The sequence below is a fragment of the Pinus tabuliformis genome, chromosome 7, assembly GCF_031772625.1.
Source record: "Pinus tabuliformis cultivar Carrire ecotype Pingquan chromosome 7, CPIR1, whole genome shotgun sequence".
Lineage (NCBI taxonomy): Eukaryota > Viridiplantae > Streptophyta > Pinopsida > Pinales > Pinaceae > Pinus > Pinus tabuliformis.
In genome coordinates, this window is record NC_142293.1 from 83888087 (window position 1) to 83909585 (window position 21499).

General features: G+C 39.6%; 2 protein-coding genes across 2 annotated transcripts in view; both read left to right on the forward strand.

The window, feature by feature from the left end:
• Positions 1-21499, forward strand: part of LOC149245365 (DEA(D/H)-box RNA helicase family protein) — a 311539-nt gene that overhangs the window by 111084 nt on the left and 178956 nt on the right. The window lies entirely within an intron of this gene.
• LOC149245366 (uncharacterized) lies at positions 18044-20097 on the forward strand. The gene is made up of 2 exons (XM_089457529.1): positions 18044-18998; positions 19116-20097. Exons 1-2 carry the CDS (start codon positions 18044-18046, stop codon positions 19766-19768), a joined length of 1608 nt encoding a protein of 535 aa, XP_089313655.1. The 3' UTR covers positions 19769-20097.

Here is a 21499-nt window from a genome sequence, read left to right on the forward strand (position 1 = left end):
CCAGAGTCAATTAAGCTACTGTTAGTAAACCCTCTTACAAAGCTCTACAAGAATTTAACTTTTCCCCAGAGAGCCAAGATCTTTGAAGTTTTTCTACCTGAAGATGCCCAATTACCAAAAACCAACCCTCCATATTCGTCTTTCATGTTCCCTGAGGGAACCAAGCAGATTCCATTGTTAGCTTCCTGTCAATTTTCACCACTAGTGAGCAACCAGTGATTTTTAATTATAGTCAGTTTATTGCAGAGGCTATGCATGATCAATTTATCAAATTTTCTATAGAGGGAGCTTTCAAATACTCCTTTGTTTTAGTGTACATGTTTATTTATCAACAAGCAGACAGATTCCCTTTCACCTTGCAGAATATGGATGAGCAAGGTAATGCTCAGTCAATCATACAATGGACATCCTTGGTGAGAAGGAATTCCACAGAATTCTCTTTCACAGACTTTGTGGACCAGTTCTTATACACAGTGGTATGTCTCCTACATAGTGATGTGGAGCCCAGGATAGGTGAAGACATTCAAAAGATTCTACATCTTAGTGATCAAGTAAAGACAAGGGACTGGTATCTTTACTAGACCTACACAGAAATTCAGATATATGGGTGTGAGCTGCCACCCTACAAACTGCCCAAATTTGTGCCTATGAGACTTTTCTCATTAGAGTACATTCGGCAGATGATTCACATGGATGATCTACATTTCATGGTAGCCAAGAAGAAGGCCCAGTTCAAGATTAAAGCCAAAGTAGGACCTTTTGTCTGCAATACCAGATTAGCTGGTAAGGAAGCTGATTTGCTGCTGAAGCAAATGAACTTTAAATTGAGTTTCACCTAGTCTTATGACCCTTTTGGCTTGATCTCAAAGCTAAGGGTGGAGCAAAAGACCACACCTTATTCACATACTCCTTGACCAAAAATCGAGTAGTACACTATGAAACCGGATTTGTCCCCTAGGCCCTACGTGTCCCGAATCCGGCGAATCGGACACGATTCGAAAGAATTCGTTTCCGAAAATCAGGACACGTCATGTCCGATCGGGACACTTTGAAGCTGGAACATGTCTCAATCAGGACACTTCGAATCCGGAATGTGTCCCAATTAGGACACTTCAAATCTAGAACGTGTCCCGATCAAGACACTTCGAATACGGAACGTGTCCTAATTTTCAGACAAGAATCCGGAAATCAAGAACCCATGCGGCGTTATAAAAGCGTATTTCCCCATTCTATTTGCACATTCACTTGTTTAGTTTGTTGTGGGTTTGTTTGGGAGCAAGGTGCAAAGCGTGTGGGAGCATTTTCAAGGAGATTCAAGCAACAAGTGCTAGATCTTGTCAGATTTGATGATGTTGATACTATAGAGGGGTCGTCCTCCACACCAGCAGATGCATAGATGACTTTGGATACATAGGAGGAGGATGCAACAGAGGAGAACAATAATGACCATGATGATGGGGACAATGATGCTGATTTTGATGATGACTATGAGGATTGATGACTCATGAGTCATGAGCTACCTACTACCTTAAGGCTTGTATACTTGTAGACTTGTAGTTGTTTTGTATTTGCTATTTCTATTTGCCATTGGCATTGCACTACCTATGTAAACAGTAACACATTTTGATTTTGATGGCTTAATGAGAAAACTACAATATCTTTATCTTACTATCTTGTCTTTCTCCTATTGGATCATTAATGAATTGAATATGTATTATAAATTTCTAATTTATCATTTATCATGTATGTCACAATTGTATTTGTCATTTTGTATGCATAATGTTACTTTGTAAAACTTACATCTAGATGAATTTGTATCATGAATGAAAATTTGTGTAAGAAATATCTAATTTTTAAAATATATATATATATATATATATATATATATATATATATTTTAAATAAAATAATATATAACGTATCCGAACGTGTCGTGTTTTGAGGGGTCAACATGTCCGTATCCGACACTCGAATCCCCGTATCCATCGAATCCTGAATCCCCGTGTCAGGTGACGAACCAAATTCAATGGGTGGAAAACACATTGCAGGAGGCAGAGGAGCAGGTTCTTTCTACTACAACCACTCAAGGACCCATACCTAAAGAGAAACATGAGAAGAGAGGAAGAGAAGAAGAATCGTCCCCGGTGATAGAAATAGGAGCAAAAGGTTTCCTAGTTTATACAAAGAAGCAAAAATCAACCTTGCAACTGTTTTTCAATAGGACACAGAAGAACAACAGACTATATTAAAGATAGGTCCTCATGTGTCTAGCAGAGAGGAGGATATCTTCATAGGATCATCATCTTCATATACTTCCAGAGATCCTCCAGAGACACCAAAGGCAGTCGATTTGGTTGAAGACACTGCTGAGCCCAACATTTTTGCCAAATATAAGGCAATTTAGCAAAGGAATGAAATGCTAAAAGCCTCCACTTATACACAGTTCTGGAAACAAACATCTGTATCTCAAGACATATTACTATTGACATTTGACTCAGAGAAAGGCAAAATGCACATAGCATTTCTCAAAGTCAAAGTACCAGCTCCTAGGTCACCTGGAGATTACAAGGAGTCTGTGTTCACTTTTGATGCACAACATATTCATCCCATAGACCAGATGGATCTGCACAGACAAACAAGTGAGATGATGTATTCCACACTCTCTAAGATTGCCATGTCTGCCTCTAAATTGCAAGTATCCCTAAATAATGTACAGTCCCTGTTAGCGCTTGAAATTTCACCTCAGGCTGAGAAAGGTAAACCTCAAGGCAACATCAAACCACTTAGCCTCGTAGCTAGCCCTACGGGGCAGGAGAGGGCTCTCTCCGGTCTATCTCGATAAAGATCTTCAATGGACGAGATAACCAATAGGGTAACACTGATTTTAGGCTAGTAAACTGATCAAAAGGGTTGATTTGGGATTTTTAGGGTTTTTGGTGGAAAATTGGGGAAATGGCAATTTTAGGTGCGGGGACTGGACACAGTTTTCGCAGGGGGTTCTTTGGGGCGAGGTAGGAAACAGTATTGATGCCTTTAATAGAGATGGATGGATGAGAATGACCGGTGAGGAGTTAAAGAGAGCAAGCAATAACCTTGAATTCCCTTTAAACAGTCGAAAACATTGATATTAAGCAAACTTAAAAGCAGAGCATGACAGTCATGAGTTCTACTTTAACACTTCATTTGCCTAATGTGCAGAAGGAAAAGTAAGGAAATGATTCACATAACACACTTACAAGTACAAAGAGAAACACACCATCAATACATGTGACCACAAGAATCCCAAAAAGGACTGCAAAACCCTGGTCTTCCTTTGCCAAAAATTGCAGAGATACAGTGAGTAATACAATAAGAGCTTCTCCCTCAAGAGTCCAACCATGAAAATGAGCAAGAGAGTACATAATATAGATCATCTAACATCTTTCCCTGCCTCTAGGGGTCGAGCTCACTATCCTAGGAGCTGTTTCAACCAATTCTAAACTAAGCACTGAAAACTAGGCAGTCAAAACAACTTGCCTCTATAAACTAGGAAACCAATTCATTCATTTAATTTTCACCTATCTCATGAATGAATCTTCCAGAAGAGATACATAAGTGTAAAAGTGTCATAAATTTACATCATTTACAACAAGAAGGATAAAAATCAACTCCAAAAAGTCAAACACAGTCAAAACTGCGTTTTGCTGAGCTGTAGGTTGAAATCCTGAGCAATTTGCCTGACGGGTTGCGCGCCAAATCCTGACAGGTCGCGCGCCTTTGAGAGCACTTTTGGGGCACTTTCAGGTGTCCAAATGAGGCAAGAGTAGGCTTGTTGGAAAGGTCTGTGAGTCTACTTTCCAACCCAACTGGAATTTCTGAATTTGGTTGTCATTTGCCCCTCCAAAATTGCAATCTCCCAAGACTGCTTTCTGTGTGTCAAAAATATGGCAGAAAGTCAATTTTTGCTTGTTTTTTGACTTTCAGGAGGCCCAAAACTTCATAAAATCTCTTGGCAATGGGTGAGCATGTGTAACTTTTTATGCCAAATCCAGAAATGCTGAGTTTTTTGAAAATAGAGTTGCCAAGTGAAAGGGTCGCGCGGGGGGTGAAACCCGTCAAGCGGAAAAACCTGTTTTTTGCCTTAAAAACCAAAAATCACCCAAAATGCTCAAAATTTCTTGGAATTTGTGCTGGGGCTGAGCTATTTAGTGCCATGCTCCTTCAAGGAAGCCTCGGCCAAGATGTGGAGGGGATCGGGCCTTTTTCTCCGTTTTTGTGCTTTGACCAACCGCCTTTGGAGCACCTTCATTTTTGCCTTGCACACGTGCATCTGTGCCCAATAATGATTCTTCATGTTTCTCAGCAATTTCTTATCTTGGTTGGCCTTAGCCAACAACCTCTCTAAATGAGCATTGAGCCGGATAAGCATAGCCTCTTGCTCAACTGGCACTAAATCACCGGGTCTTCTTCGATTCAAGTTGCGGTCACTACGAATCCTCCACAACTCATCAAGAGTTTGCTCATCCTCCAACTGCTTGTTGCGCTGCTCTAAATAGGTGATCCTCCACTGTGCCATCTCTAACTTCTGCTGCAACAAGCGGTTCTCGGCCTCCTTTTGCTGAATGACCTCATGAAGCTCCGTGGTAGGAGAGCGGGTATCAAGATCAATGATATCAATGTCGGGATCACCGGTCATTCCCTCCTCGATCATGGGCTGCTTGCCCCTCTGTGCTGCCTGTGTTGCTGAAGAAGGCAAGGCCCCTTCCACCTGATGTGGAGATAGCACTCGCTGAGCTGATGAAGAAGGCGAGACCCCTTCCACCTGCTGTGGAGAAAATACTCGCCGAGCTGCTGCAAATAAAGCCCTTTGGCCTCTCTGATAAGTGACCAATGGAGAAGAGCTGACATATCTAGTCACGGGGGTGTCATGCTGCTGTGATGGTCCTCCCTCCTCGTGAACAACCTCAGGATGTGGTGGTGGTGGTGCTGTGAAAAGCTCACGAGAGATAAACTCCTCCCATGGGATGCCTTGCTGAGCCAACTGATGTATGACCACAAGCTGAATCAAACCATAATGATAGAGGCTCCTATACTGCTGTGCTGGGCTCTTCCTCTGCATCAAGGGCACCATCCTCTCAATGTTCCGTCACAAGAAAACAGGGATGTTCATCATCCGTACCCGTGTGAAATGCATCAACAGGCGAATATGGTACGAATATACCTGTGAAAATCTGCCCTCACAGGTGAAATAGAGCATGATAAGCCTCATCATGGGGGCATACTCACTCCTCAGAAATCTGAAGGGAAATACACCCGTCAAGTGTCTCATGAATGCAGGTCTAATGAAAGGCTCATACTGAACACTGTCCAACATCTTGCGCTTATTCCACACCTCTCCGACATTAGGTATCCCTGTGGCTTGAGCAATCATCTCGGGTGTCAATGTAAAATCCACCCCGACAAGGTTCACATGTCCATCATGCAAATGCAAAACAAATAAGCGAGCCAACTCCCTGTGATGCTGAATCCGAGAGATCCTCTCGCAAAACTCATAGCAAGACATATAACGGAAGCATGATACTGCCATTGGACAAGCCTGCAAATCTGTCAAAGAGGTGGGCTCCTCTCTCCTATGATGACCGCCCTTTCCACCCTTGTGAGGCCTCCTCTGTACCTCAAACTCTGAAGCTGACGCATGGTCATCACTTTGCGCATAATTGGTTTCGGTTTCTGACATTGTTTTAGGAGCAAAGTGGCTGAAATATACTGCTGTTTCTGCTTTGTAAACTGCTGATTAGAATGCTGTTTCAAGGGGACAAGGAGCACGAGGGAAATGTTAGGGGAGGGATACTTTAAAGGGAAAACGGGAATAATAATAAAACAGGGAGTTTAGGGGAAGAATTATTTCATATACATCATTATACAAATTGATTTACAAGGATATTATGAGAGGTAGGGTTAGGGTGTAATTTTTTGATTTCTTGGGAAGAGGGGTAGGGTTTAGGGCTCTTCACATATTTGGAAGGGAAATTTACATAGAATGATAAGGAATATGAAATGGGAGATAAAAAAAAAATGAGAACAATGGGATACCTCAAAACAGCATATAAAACCCTAGCAATTTGACAACTTCAAACCAAAAGCACAATGGAGACTTTCACTTGCTAATGGAGACTTTTGCAAATACAATCATGACCTTCTTGAACTGGCAATAATTTTTATGATGGAGGGCCTACCTTGCACAATTTAGCAATTTGTGGCTCCTTGGCAAATTTGCTGGCGGTTTTGCAGAGAGAGCGCTGATGGGTCGCGCGCCTCACCCAACAGGTCGCGCGCCTGGTTCGACGGGTCGCGCGCCTTCCCAACTCACAAACTTCACTCAAACTCTCTTGCAATCAGTTGCTCTATCACTTGGATGCATAATGAGGCTTGATAGAGGGAGATTAGGGCTTTTATAGCCTTGTTTGAATTAATTTCATATCATAACCCACTTTATAATGTTTTTTCCATGACACTTTATAAACTTGACTTTTTTGGTTTCCTTTTGTCCTGAAACTGATTGATTTGATGCTTTTCTTTGATAATTCTTGCAGGGATAGGCTCTGAGGGATCTTGGCAAGGGAGCCAGGGTTATATGCTGTCCTTTGAATCATTTTGAATTTTTTTTTACAATTTTCACAAAATTTTTGAGAAATGACTTTGGCTTTAAAAACAGGGTTTTTAAATCCAAGGTGAAAATTAACTGTACAAGATAGAATCTTTTGAAAAAACACTTTAAAAATCATCCCTCTGGCTTGCTGGGTACTTATTGACCTTCAGAGACATGAGCTTGAAGACAAACTTGGCCAAAAACCCTAGACCTAAAAATTTGATCTCAAGACAATAGACAAGTAACCTTGACAAAGTTTAATGACTGAAACAAGCTGATCCAGCAGTGCCCAGAGGGGGCCAAAGACACCAGCTCCTCCATCAGGGTTATGGCATGCCTAACGGAATGCAAAGAATGACACTGATGAGACACCTACCTATGCAAATGCAAAGAGCATTGATCGCTGATGGAGGGCTACTAGACCGACTCTAACAGTCCCAACTCAAGTTAGAGAAGATTTCATTCTTAGCCAAGGATACTAGAATCAAGTCATTGGAGGACTTGGTGAACAAGTTGGGATATAATCCCAAAAATATCAAGGCAGCTGAAGAACTTCTGAATTAAAAGGATGCTGACATAGCGACCTTGAGAAAATAATTAAAGTTGCCTACCACAGAGGATTTGCAAGCCAAGGAGTTAGGAGAGATGGAGAAGCAGAGAGAGGATATGTTCAGGATAGTCATCGAGCTAAACAGCTAGATCAGAGACATGGAGATAGAGTTAGAGAAAATTACTCGAATAAAAAGAGCAGGCAGAGCAGTTGGCCATAGTTCCTCTTACTGCTATTCCAATTGCAGTGGCCACAACTACAGGAGCATCTGCATCTACATCAACAACTACAATAGATTCAGCAAATGAATTGGTCAGAGCCATGGACAGTCTAATAATCCAGGAGCAAAAAATTTCTAAGCTAAAAGGTCAGCTTAAGACATTATCAGAACATAAGACACTGTCAGAACATAAGTTGAAAATTGATAATTTTTATGTGGTAGAGTTGCAGAAAACCCATTAGTTAAATCTAAAAATTGAGCAGTTGCATAGTGAATCAGTTATGGGTCAAACTCTGGTCCAAGCCAGAGAACATATATGGATAGAAATCGGTGAAGCCATCACAGAAATATGGCCTTCTATACAGATAATTTTTGAATAGCAGGAGTTAGTGCAGAAATCCCAAGAGGTGATCAGGTAGATTAAAATAGACTTGGGGTAGAAACTTGGGGAAGCTACAACCATCATCAAATTTCTGAATTCCAAGAACAGAGAAGAACTAGAAAAGCTGGCGATTCAGGACAGAACAAAGACCATCCTGGAGGTGAAAAGGATGCAGACCAAAAGGACTCTTATGAATCAGCTGGATCAAAAATGCCAGAACTTAGAAACTAGCATAGACAGATTCCACAAGAAGTTGCAGGTGCTGAACAGGAAAGGTCTGCCAAAGTTGATTAATACAAAGAATAAGCTCATGAGCCTAATAGAGTACCAGGACAGATTAATCAGGATTGCCCAAGACAAATCAAAGTTTGCAGGGATCAAAGGGCATATCACAGGGAAGGCATTCATGGAGGCCTTAGATTTTGATTTATTTATCAGTCATGAGGTCAGGCACCTATTTGTCATCAAGCCAACCTTTCAGAAATACACAAATGTGGATGAAAGCTACAGGAAATTGATTAAGTTTTCAATCCCAAGTGAAGATAGGTGGGAGAAATTGTGCGAATTACTGGAGTAATTCGTAATTGGACAACAAGGAAAAACAACGCAGCAGATTTTGAGGCCCAGTCACCAACAGTCTTCCTCAAAAACAGGGCCAACATTCAGCAGTTTGAAGATTCCTATTATTTTGTTCTAATTTTGTAATCAGTTTAGACATTAATAGGATTCCATCTTGATCTTTTGAATCAAGATATTTTGTAATTATTTTTGTATAAATACTTCAAAAATCGAAGTATTAGTGTTGGGATTAGTTTTGAAGAGAATGACTTGTATTGTAAAGCAGCTCACAGAGCTACCATTGATCAGATTTTTAGAAATACATCGCAAGCATTATAGGCTTCTTGTGTCAATTTCATTGGTGAAGTGCATCTTTCTCTGTTAAATGTTTTCATTGTTTTTCATATATGTTTCTGAAATCTAAATTATTCTAAGAAGAGTATGAACATAATTTGTTTAAAAGTACACTCTGTATCTGACTTATGAATAATTTCTATGTTTTCTACTGAAAATTAAAAACAAAATTCTTAATTGCTCTGCTTTTAATTGGATTGCTGAATCTTTTTCTTCTCCTCCATACCATAGATCTTAAAGGATCCAATGAACTTGCCTACCTTGCCCTGTAAGTTTAGCCTGTAAAGTCTGCATTTGATCAATCTAAACCTGTGACTCCATTGCCCAATGGCCTAATTCCACTATCTCAACCCAACAACACAAAAAACCCAAACTAAACATGATAACTAGCCTAATATCATCAGTAAAACAAAGCTAAATCATATAGAGAGATCCCTCTCTGAAACTGGAAGGGCTGGATTCCCAATTTCCAAAGTGGTTCTAAGGTTACCTCTGTAATTTACTCTGCAACCTCAAAAATTACGGAGTGATAACATCCTAGCGACCATACTGGGGAAGAACATATCTATTGTGAAAATTTATTTTCCCTGGTTCAAAAGCTTTATTTCAGTACATTTAAGATTTATTTTTCAGAAATAAATGTTTTTGAGGTTGTAATTTTTGTACATACTGCAATTGTGTGTTAAATACTATATAGATCTGGCTCCTAAAAGAATTCATACCAGAGCTCATCCAGATCTGAATCCTTCCAGTTTTTTAGGTAATCTTGAGAAATTGATAAGGAAGAAAAGCTTGACTGAAAGTCAAGGGAGTAACAATCCTCTGCCAAGAGCTAGTTCTTTTCCAGAGAATTTTGTTACCATAGAAGACATTCAATTTGATCTACCTTTGAACACAGTTTGTTTAGAACCTAGTCTGAAAGCTTTGCAGCTGAAACTGTCGTGGATGAGTCGGTGTTGAGACCATACATATATGAACATCAGTCTGTAGACTAGGATTTTGACAAACAAGCTCTCTAGTAGTTTGAAAAATTAGAAGACCTAGTGACAAACCTAGATCAAGCTATCCACAAAGCCTACATCCAACAATCAGTTGAACTTTCATCCCTATCATTCTTTGTTTCTTCTCCCATCACACAATCTTTACATCCTGTTTCCACTAGTTCCACCTCCTCAACAATTTCCACTACCTCTCCATCAACATCACAAAGTGTAATACAAACTATCTTAATCCCTTCCACATCTACACCTCACACAGGTTCATCTGTTGTTCATCCCCATATACTAGTCATGGCAACTCGATATGCTCCCCTAGTTTTACCTGCCCAATTACATAACATGCCTCAAGACTATCAAAGTAGGATTCCTCAGTTTGATGGCACTGGGGCCATCACTGCACAACATGTAGATAAAATGAATGACTACTTTGACCTTCAGGAGGTTGATGAAGATGATGTGAAGATGAGGTTTTTTTCCCAAAGCCTTAATGGAGAGGTAAGAAAATGGTTTAAATCTTTACCAATAGCTACCATTAATGATCTTGCTTCCTTTCATCAGTCTTTCCTCAACATATGGGAAACTAAAAAGAATCCCCTCTAGGTTTTAAATGAATATAAAAATCTAAAAAGAGGTCCTAATGAAACTGTTGAAGAATACTGTGATAGGTTTAATTGAGTCTATAATGCCATTCCAGCTGCTATAAAGCCCCCACCAGGGTTAGCCCTCATTCATTTCCCTAAAGGATTTGATGTTGACATGGCCTACCAATTAAGAGAAAGAGACCCTACCACACTTGAAGAAATGAAAAGTAACGCTGTCAAAGTAGAGGCTAATTTATTAGCCAAAAAAGGCAAGCTTAAAACTGAAAGAAGGGTTACCATCAAGGAGGAACCTTCCTCCTCTTCATCAGACTTAAAAATAGACAACCTAGTCAAAACCATGGAAAGAATGATGGAGAGGATGACAGTGGTTGATAGAACCCCTCCTAGGGATAACCAAGCAAATTCTCAAAACATAAATCAAAATCTCAGGAGAAATCCACCTTTGATAAAACAAAGGGAACAGAGGGGCCCTAATGATCAACAACTTAGGCCTCCTTTCCAGGAAAACTATGCCGAAGAAGAAGTGGAACTAGAAGAATATTCAGAGGAAAACCAAATTAATTTGTTTGGGGAGACAAAAATTGATCATATCTTTTTGACTAAAGAAGAGCAAGATCAATTTTGCTTTCACAACTAGAAACAATTTCATTAGAATCTGAAGAATACAAACAAGGTTATCAGAATGCCATAATGGAAGTGCATAGGCAATATAACCTCAGGAGTAGAAAAACTGCTGATGCTCCTCCTAAGAAAATCTTTGATACTCCTTCCAAAAAGACTGTTGATAATCAACCAAAGAAAACTCAGACTGATATCCCTTCTTCTAGTCAAACTAAAGATGTTCCTTCCTCTAGTCAATCCAAAGAAGATACTCAAAGAGAAAACCTTAAAAAACAGGATCAGAACATCAAGGAAATAGAGAAGCCACAAACCTCTTTCAGCATAGAAAATGAATTGGCTAAAGTTAAAATTTCAATCCCCCTCATTGAACTGATGAATAAGAATGCGTACAGGACACAAGTAATGAAAGCCTTAAAAGTAGGAGAAGGAACAAATACTGTAAACCTCGCTGATGACAAGCCTGAACTGTTGTTTGGTCCAGAGGTAGAAGGTAAACCCCAAGATGGAAATGTTCCCCCTTTCTATGTCAGTCTCAATATCCTTGATAAAATTCTTCACAATGCCATGCTCAACTCTGGTGCCTCACACAATTTAATGCCTCGAGCCATAATGGAGAAATTGAATCTTGACATTACTAGGCCATATAAAGACTTGTATTCTTTTGATTCCAGCAAGGTAAGGTGCCTTGGTCTCATTAAAGACCTCTGTGTCACCCTAGCTCAAATTCCTGCCAGAAGCATAGTCATGGATATCGTAGTGGCAGACATACCCCAAAGTATGGAATGCTACTTTCTAGATCATGGGGGGCAAAGCTACAAGGCACCCTGCAAATGGATATGAGTTATGCTACCATACCTGTTTTTGGTCAACCTAGGAGACTTTACAGAGAAACCCTAATGAAATACATGGTTAGCAGTCAAGATAGACCAAACAACCATCCCTTGTATTCAGTCCATTCAGACCTAGACTCTTTTATCTTGTATAATGATTTGTGTGAGATGGAAGAAAACAAAACAAACATTGTAAAACTAGATGAAGAAAATGAGCCTTTATGGAACATGGATTTTGATGGGGCTGTAAGCAAAGAAGGATCAGGAGCAGGTGTGTGGGTTTTCAATTCACAAACTAGAAAAGCCGAAGGACATTCATATAAATTGAATTTTCAATGTAGCAATAATATAGCTGAGTATGAAGCCTTAATCCTAGGATTGCAACTTTTGAAAAAATTAGGTGCCAAAAGAATTTCAGTTCATGGAGATTCTGAACTCATAATTAAACAAATCAAAGGGGAATATTCAGCTAAACATCCAAGGTTAAGGGCTTATAGGAATGTTGTTCTAGATTTCCTTGAACGTTTTGTTGAGTATGAGTTATTTGTAGTTCCAAGAGGTCAAAACATCATAGTTGATGGTCTGGCTACTTCAGCTAGTACTTGCAAAATGCCTTATCGCCCAAGTCACCAGTACACAGTTGAAGTTAAAACAAACCTATTGTCCCAGATAATATTAGGTATTGGCAAGTTTTTGGTAATGATGAACATTTTGAAATTCTTTTGCATTGAAAGGATGAATTCAAGTGTGCCAATATAGACATATATTGTGATGTAGATAATAATGTACATAAAATAAATAATAAAGTAGAATTGAATGAATTGGATAAAGATCAAGAAGAGTCAGAAATTTTGCAGTTGAAGGATAATGTTTTGCCTAGAGGGTTAGTTCCTTTGGAAGAGTTATTTGACTTTAATGATGTGGCTAAAAAACCCAAAATATAACCTACTGGAGCTGATGTGGAAGAATGTAACACAACAACCAAAGAAATGCCTAAAATAGTTAAATTGTTCAAATCTTTGCCTTCTGTTGAAAAGCAGAAGTATATAGAGCTTTTCAAAGAATTCATAGATTTATTTGCCTGGAGTTATGAGGATTTAAAGTCCTATGACACCAACATTATACAACATAAAATTCCTATAAAGGAGGACCACAAACCTTTTAAACAGAAACTTAGAAGGATCAACCCAATGCTTTTGCCCCTAGTTGAGAAAGAAGTTAAAAAATTGTATGATGCCAAAATCATTGTACCCTTGCGGTTTTCAAAATGGGTATCAAACTTAGTTCCTACTAGGAAAAAGACTGGGGAGATTAGACTATGTATTGATTTTAGAAATCTCAATAAAGCTTCTCTGAAAGACAACTATCCTTTGCCCAAAATGGACCACATCCTGCAGAAGGTAGTTGGATCAACAAGAATTTCTTTATTAGATGGATTTTCTGGTTATAACCAAGTTCTAGTACATCCCGATGACCAAGAGAAAACAACATTTACAACACCCTGGGGCACTTTCATGTATGTGAAAATGCCTTTCGGTCTAATGAATGTTGGGGCTACATTCCAAAGAGAAATGGATTTTTCCTTTGCAGATGAATTAGGTAGGTTTATAGTCATTTATTTAGATGATATCACTGTCTTCTCAAAGACAAATGAGGAACATTTGCTCCATTTAAGGAGAGTTTTCGAAAAATGTAGAAAATTTGGTATCTCTCTTAACCCTAAGAAAACGTTATTTGGCTTAGAAGAGGGAAAACTGCTAGGACACATCATCTCAAAGGATGGCATAAAAATTGACCCCAACAGAGTAGAAGCAATATTGAAGATAGATCCCCCTAGGAACAAGAAAGAGGTCCAATCCTTTATTGGAAAAATAAACTTCCTTCAGAGATTTATACCAAATTTGGCTGAAATCCTAAAAGCAATAACAGACATGTTAAAGAAGGATACCGAAATTAAATGGCATAATGATGCAAAGGATTCTTTCACTAAGGTCAAGAAAGCTTTAACAACTGCACCCATTTTAATAAGTCCTGATTTTACAAAAGATTTCATGATATTCTCTTTTGCATTTGATCATACAATAGTAGTTGTGTTGTTGTAGAAGAATGTTGAAGGACATGAACAACCAATTGCCTTTTTCAGCAGAGCATTGAGAGATGCATATCTGAAATACAACATCATGGAAAAACAGACATTTGCATTGGTAAAAGCCCTTAAAGATTTCAGGGTTTATATTTTACACACATATTATTGCTTTTGTCCCAAGTGCAGTTGTCAAGGACATACTCACACAAACAAATCCAGATGGTAGAAGGGGCAAATGGATTGCCACCATTTTGGAATATGATATTGAAATCAGACCAACAAAGCTTATCAAGGGTCAAGGGTTAGCAAAACTCATGGCAGAGTCAAATTGTAATGTATTAGACATAAATTTTATTGCAAAATTAGATGAACAGGAAGAGCAGGCGACTCCACTGATCTTAGAAGTTTTCAGCACATCACTGTGGTATGCTGACATAATTTTTGTTTTACAAAACTTATATGCTCTCCCTAGTTTAACTAAAACCAAGGCAAGGTTCCTTAAAATGAAATCCATGAAATTCTGCATCCTTGATGAGAATTTATATTGGAAAGATGCTGGAGGGATATTACTAAATTGTTTGTTGAAAGATGAATCAGACAGGGTCTTGGAGGAGTTCCATCAAGGAGACTATGGTGGCCATTTATACTAGAAATCTACAACCAATAAAATCCTTAGAGCTGGTTTTTACTGGCCAACCTTGTTCTCTGATGTACATAAAAAGGTCACCTCTTGTCATCAATGCCAAATATTTGAAGGTAAAAGAAAGTTGCTACCTCTACCCTTGAAACCAATTTCAGTAGAATTCCCTTTTCAACAATGGGGTTTAGACTTCATTGGAGAGATTCACCCTAGTTCCTTAGGTCAACACAAATGGATTTTGACAGCAACAGACTATTTTACTAAATGGATAGAAGCCATTCCCACTAGACAAGCCACTGACTCTATTATCATCCAATTTCTAGAAGGAAATATACTGTCTAGGTTTGGTTGCCCTCATAAAATCATAACTGACAATGCTGTTGCTTTCAAGTCCAAAAAGATGATAGATTTCTGTAACAAATATTAGATTAAGTTAGGGCACTCTATTGCTTATTACCCTCAGGGGAATGGGTTAGCAAAGTCCTCAAACAAGAGTTTGGTTAACATTATCAAGAAATTATTGCTGGAGAACAAAAAGTCATGGCACAAAAAATTAATCAATGCACTATGGGCTGACATAGTTACTACTAAGAAATCCATTGGAATGTCACCATTCCAGATAGTGTATGGGACTGATGCTGTTTTCCCAACTTCTTTGGGAATTCTAGTGTTAAAACTTCTGCAAGAAGCTCAGGTGGAGACCAATGACATGAAAAGAAGGATAAATCAGACTATTCAGTTACAATAATTAAGGGAAGAAGTCTATCATAAAACCCAAGTCAGCCAAGAAAATAAAAAAAAGGATTTATTATAGAAGGACTAAGGTAGATGATTTCAAAAATGAGGATAAAGGAAAACATGGCAAATTTGACAACTTATGGAAAGGGCCTTTTAAGATTGAAGCTTTCAGGGGCAACAATGCATTTCTGTTAATCAATTTGAATGGAGAAGAGCTGCCAGGTGGACCAGTGAATGGCAGGCATCTTAAGCATTATTTCCCATTAGAGTAAGTCAATTCATTCATCACCATTGTAAAATACCATTTTACTTTTATATTGCAAGAGTGCAGGTGACTATTAGTAGAAGTTGAAGCCCGCAGTGAAGGCCCTGAGCTTCTATTTGATGTGTTACCATAGATATGAATAAAAGACAGGTGAAACAATTTAGTTGGAAGATCTTTGCAACATGCCAATGGATCAAGGCTACTGAATCTACGGTGTTCTTGGCACCTCACAAGGAGGATGCCATCCCCATTGGAGCCACTGTTAGGGTCCTATATTTCATAGGAGTTGTTTTTACCTGATGATTTTATATTTGAAAAATGTAAATAATGTTTCATGTTTGAAATTTATTTCTAAAAGAATAAAAAAATATATATATAGAAAAAGAAAAAAAGAAAAAAAATTGTAGGGGACAGAAAAAAATAGAATAAAGAAAGAAAAGAAAAGAAAAATAAAAAAAATAAAAAATGTGTGAAAATGTCCCCCTAGGTGAGAAAATCTAAATGCCACCAAGAAAAATCAGTATTGCATTAGTTTACATTTAGAAATTTTGAATAAAGTGTGCAGCTTGTTTAAATGCCACTTGGTAAATAGGAAAATTAGAAATAATTTGGGCTAATCACACTGTTTAATCGTGATTAGGCTAGGAATACAATAGGTTAGATTAGTGAATAAATTAATCACTTGGTTTAATCGTGATTAATCGATAGGAAAAAATCAATAAAAAATGTGCTTTGCTAGTTCAAATGCAACATTGAATTGTTTCTAAATAGTTTTTAGGAAAAATTAGTTTTTGATTAACTTTACCTTAAGGGTTAATCACGCTTTAATGCGCTTGTAATAATGTTTGGAATATGTATTTTAGCCTAAGTTTGCACTTTAGAATAAAATGGATGGCTGAGATCGTCCCCCGCCCGGATCAACGGCAGGGGAATGTTTTCAGGCCCCCCGAGCTCAACTCCATTTTTTCCATGGGGGGTGGGGGGTCCGAAGCTCCTGCTACGTGCAGTGTTTTACGAAACGGCTGTACCGAAACGGAAACGGCCGTTTCGTTCCGAGTTATTAAAAAAAATTTTGAAACGGCCTTTGACCCGGCTCGGTTGACCGGGTAGCTATGACCCGGCCGAGTCAGCCAATGACTCGGCCGGGTCATAGCTGACCCGGTCAACCCGGCCGGGTCCCGTCAAAAAACGGCCGAGTCATAGCAGACCGGCTGGGCAGCGATTTAACCAAAAAAAAAATACTTTTTTGCTGATTTGGAGTTGAGTTAGTTAGGGTTTGTGGACATGAAAAGGTTATTGTGATTTGTTAAATGCATTTGGGGTCCATTTCCCCCTCCCAAACTCTATTTAAGACAGCCAAATGCTCTCATTTCACTCACAGCAGTCTTATGCATTTGAGTGAGAGTCTTCTTTGAGAGTTAGTGAGCAGTTCTTGAGCTTGTTTTGGAGCAGCAGTGAGGAGTCTTGGAGGAGCATTGTAGCTGGAGTGAGGAGCTTCTTGGGCAGCCATTTGGAGCAGCATTGAGGAGCTGATTTTTGGAGCAAGTTTGAGGAGGCAGTTTGTGCCTGGAGGTATTTTTTTCCACCTCTATAAATCTGTTTTTACTTATTAAATTTTAGGTGCATATCAAGATAGCTTAGAGAGTGTTTTTAGTCAAATAAATGAACATTGAATCAATTTTTTTTTTTTTTTTTTCATTTTCAGATTGTTTTCCTAGTCAAAAAATGGCACCTAGAGCAAAAGATGCTGCTTGGGCATATGTTGAAATGGTTGATGATGAGATGTGTTGCAAGTTTTGCCATAGGAAAATTAAGTCAGGTCCTGGGGGGATTCATAGGCTGAAACAACACTTGGCAGGGATTAAAGGCAATATTACTGCATGTAAATCCCCCGAAATTGGGGAGATTAGAAAGACTTTGTTGGAAAGCTTTGAAAAATTTCAAGAAGAAAAGACTAGGCAAAAAGAGATACAGGCTGAAATTGGGAGGAAGAGGGAGATACAAAGAATGATGGCTGCCAACCCCCACTATGAGTTTGAGGGTTCTTCCTCTATCCCTCAAACTGATGCATCAAACCCTTTCCGTTATGTTCCTCCCTCTTTTGCTTCTGTTCAAGATAAGGGAAAGGGTAGAATGAAGGGTGATGGGACTATCAAAAGTTTTTTCACTCACTCAGGCTCCTCTCCATCAGATGCACATGGTCCTGAAGTTAGTAAAGGTCTTTCTCAGCCCACTTTAGATGACCATTGGAAGAAAGAATTGAGGGAGACTGCTTGTGACTACATAGCTAGATGGTGGTATGATGCTGATATCCCCTTTAATGCTGCTCGTTCACCATATTATGAGCCTATGTTTGAGGCCATACATGCTGCTGGAAAAGGCTTCAAAGGCCCTACTATGCAAGAGCTAAGGGGGTTTCGTTTGCAGAAAGAAATTACATCAATTAATGAGTATTTGCAAGATTTCAAGGAATCATGGGCAAGAACAGGGTGTACCATCATGTCAGATGGATGGATTGATCAAAGAAACCGTACCATCATAAACTTTCTTGTCTTCTGCCCACAGGGAACCATGTTTTTAAAATCAGTTGATGCATCTGATAAGGTAAAAGATGGCCACTTGTTGTTTCAACTATTGGATGAGGTTATTCAGGGTGTGGGGGTGGCTAATGTTGTTCAAATCATCACAGACAATGCCTCTAACTATGTTCTTGCTGGTAGACTGTTAGAGGAAAAACACAAGACCATCTTTTGGACCCCATGCGCTGCACATTGCATAGACCTCATGCTTGAGGATATTGGGAAATTAGATTGGGTCAGAAACACTGTAGATAATGCCAAAAGCATAACAAAATTTATCTACAATCATACACTGGTTTTGAGTCTCATGAGGAAACACACTGGAGGCAAGGATATTATTAGGCCTGCCATCACTAGATTTGCTACACATTTTTTGACATTGCAATCTATGCTTTCCCAACATAGAAACTTGCAAAAGATGTTTTCCAGTGATGATTGGAATAATAGCAGTTGGTCTAACAAACCAGAAGGCAGAGAATTGAGAAGGAAAGTCCATGATGAAACTTTTTGGAGAAAGGCAACAGAGATTGTGAAGGTTGCTGAGCCACTAGTTAAGGTGTTGCGGTTGGTGGATGGGGAAAGGTTGGCTATGGGCTTCATTTATGAGGCTATGGATCAAGCAAAGGAGCAAATAAAGGCAGCATACAAGGATAGAGTGGCAAAGTATGGGCCCATTTGGGCAATCATTGATGAAAGATGGAACAATCAACTCCATCGCCCTATACATGCAGCTGGGTATTTTTTGAACCCACGGTATCATTATAAAGCTAAGGAGTCAGGAGCTTTGAGGGGGGAGGTCAGAGATGGACTGGTTGATTGCATTGAGCGCATGGTCCCATCGGAGTCTGATCAGCTACTGATACATCAGCAGGTCACATCCTTCAGCAATGCAACAGGTACCTTTGGGAAGAACCTAGCAAAGATTGCAAGAGAAGCAGATGAGCCAGGTAAACAAAAATTTCAATTTTCAATTTCTCAATTTCAAGTTAGATATAATTTGTAATTTTGTTGAGCTTCAGCCTTCATCTAACTCATAATTCATTACACTCCTATGTTTTTTGCAGCACAATGGTGGGAGGCCTTTGGTGGCCAGTGCCCTGAATTGCAAAGGTTTGCAATTCGTATTTTGAGTCAAACTTGCAGTGCATCTGGGTGTGAGCGCAATTGGTCTGTCTTTGAGAGGATTCACACAAAGAAGAGAAACCGTTTGGAGCAAAAACGGTTGAATGATCTAGTTTTTGTCCAATACAACCTTCGGCTCAGACGGAACCAATTGCTGAACAAAAGACCTGATTCAGATCCCATTGTGTTGGAAGACATTGATCCAACATCAGATTGGGTAGTGGAGAGTCGTCTACCAGAGTTTGATCCTGATGAGGATCTTGATGAAATTGATGTTGGAGATCCACTGCAGCGTGTTCAGTTGAATGCAGATCCCAATCCACCAGCCTCAGTCTCACAGCCAGCTAGTAGGACTCCAGTTGTAGGTGCTTCGCCTTCCTCTGCTCAGCCACGACAGAAGCGCAGCCGCATTTGTACTCTATCTCAGCTTGCATCTGCTGCACAGCCTAGTGGTACTGGTACTGGCACCACTTCTACAGTTGCAGTTGGAGACGATGATGATGAGGAGGAGCCATGGGGCCCCTTGTCTGGCTCTGATGATGATGATCCAGAGATTGGTCGAGATGATCTTGGCTCCTCTGGCAGTAGCCAGTAGCTACTAGCCTCCTTGGTTATTTGTATTTTGTTTTGACTCTTGAGTCTTTGATCATGTATGACAGACTACAGTTGACTATGTATTTACTATTGCCATTGGGTACACCGTACCATTTTGATATAATGGATTGGTTCATGAGCCTACTTTGATCATATGTTGTCTTCCATGTATATTATAATGTTGTGTGTTTGGAAACTTGAATGAAAATCTTTAAAATTATGTTTAAAATATTTAAAATTATGTTTTTTTATAAAAAAAATAAATATTTAATGTATTTTTTACAACGACCGAGTCATTGAAATCGAGCCGGCCGAGTCATTGCCGTTTCCGAGTCCGAGTCCGAGTCGATCCTCGGCCGAGTCCGAATCCGAGTCCGTTTTGTAAAACATTGGCTACGTGGCACCCTCTCGCCCTTTGGCACCCCCTCCTCACTTTCCTCTCATCGCGCCCCCCCGAAAATTCTTCCGCTGTTGACTTTCGCTGCTTCCACTTCCACTCACCGCTCGCCACGTCGACCTCCTATCCCCACCTTCCATCAGCCCTACATACCACGAAATATCTCTGACCCCACCATGATTACCACATCATCCTACCTACACGCCACACACTTTTTGCCACCTTACCCTCGTGGATCCCACTCTCGCGACCACTCCCGAGCGTTAAACTAAACTTGATCACTCATTTCCTCCCAATCTGATGCTGCCATCTGGTGCCCCTCTCGCCATGTCAGCAAGCCATTACTGCATTAACTCCCTTTCGCTCCCTGTGCAACGGACCCGCTCCCTGTTAACAGTAAAGGATTAACGGTTAATTGGGAAATTGCTCTATATAAACGCTCTGAAACCGTAAAACTTCTTTCTTTCACCGTGTCGTATGATTAGCAACAGGTTACAGATTCTTAAGCCACAATAGTGACCGATTAAATTGCCCAGCCATTACTATTTCAAACTGTCATCAGGCACCCAATTCGTCATTCCTCTAGGTAATCCGTGACCTTTTCTTGTCTCAGCAAATTCATCATGCCACCTAAAATGAAACTTCCCAAAGAAAAGGGAAAGAAACCATAAGAGAACCCCATGCTACCCCCACTTGTAGACTTAGATCATGTACCCTTATTAGACCTACATTATAAAATTGCTGAAACCAACTGTGAATTCCACTTGTTCAAACTTCACATTTGGTTAAAACAGAAATTCCTTGACCGAAGCAATGAAATTAATTTGTGGGAGTCTACCCTACCTTAGTTCACGTTCCCACAGGCCCATTTTTGTTGATCTAGATTGTCATTGATGTCAATATGGAAATATTCTGGAATACTAAATGATGATGCGAAGCCAAGGAGAAGCAGAACCGATCAGTGAAGTAACAGGAGCAGAAGCCAAGAAGGAAAGCCATTAGGGAAGCCATTGGAAATCAAGAACAAGAGCTATCGGGGCAAGAGAAGCCACAGGAAAACCAAGCCAAGAGTAAGAGTCGAAGAAAACAACGGAGGAGCATTGCGGATTCTGTTACAATTTGTTTTTTTTTGACCTATCGCATATGCCCAAGAGAAAAAGCCAAAAGGGAAGAACAATCAACATATCCAAGGAGTTAAGATATTGGAGAAGCTAAGAAACATCCGAGTATTAAACCATGGAAACCCTTTAAAACGCATGTAATAAAACTATTTTAACAAAAGACCATAGCGCATCAGAGTTAATATATCGACGACTTTACTATGTGTCATTAAAC

What these genes read in the sequence shown, in the direction of transcription:
- LOC149245366 (XM_089457529.1), top strand. Translation starts at nt 18,044, where the DNA reads ATGTTTTTAAAATCAGTTGATGCATCTGATAAGGTAAAAGATGGCCAC. An exon ending in AAGAGAAGCAGATGAGCCAG is followed by an intron (nt 18,999 to 19,115) that starts GTAAACAAAAAT and finishes TGTTTTTTGCAG; the next exon opens with CACAATGGTGGGAGGCCTTT.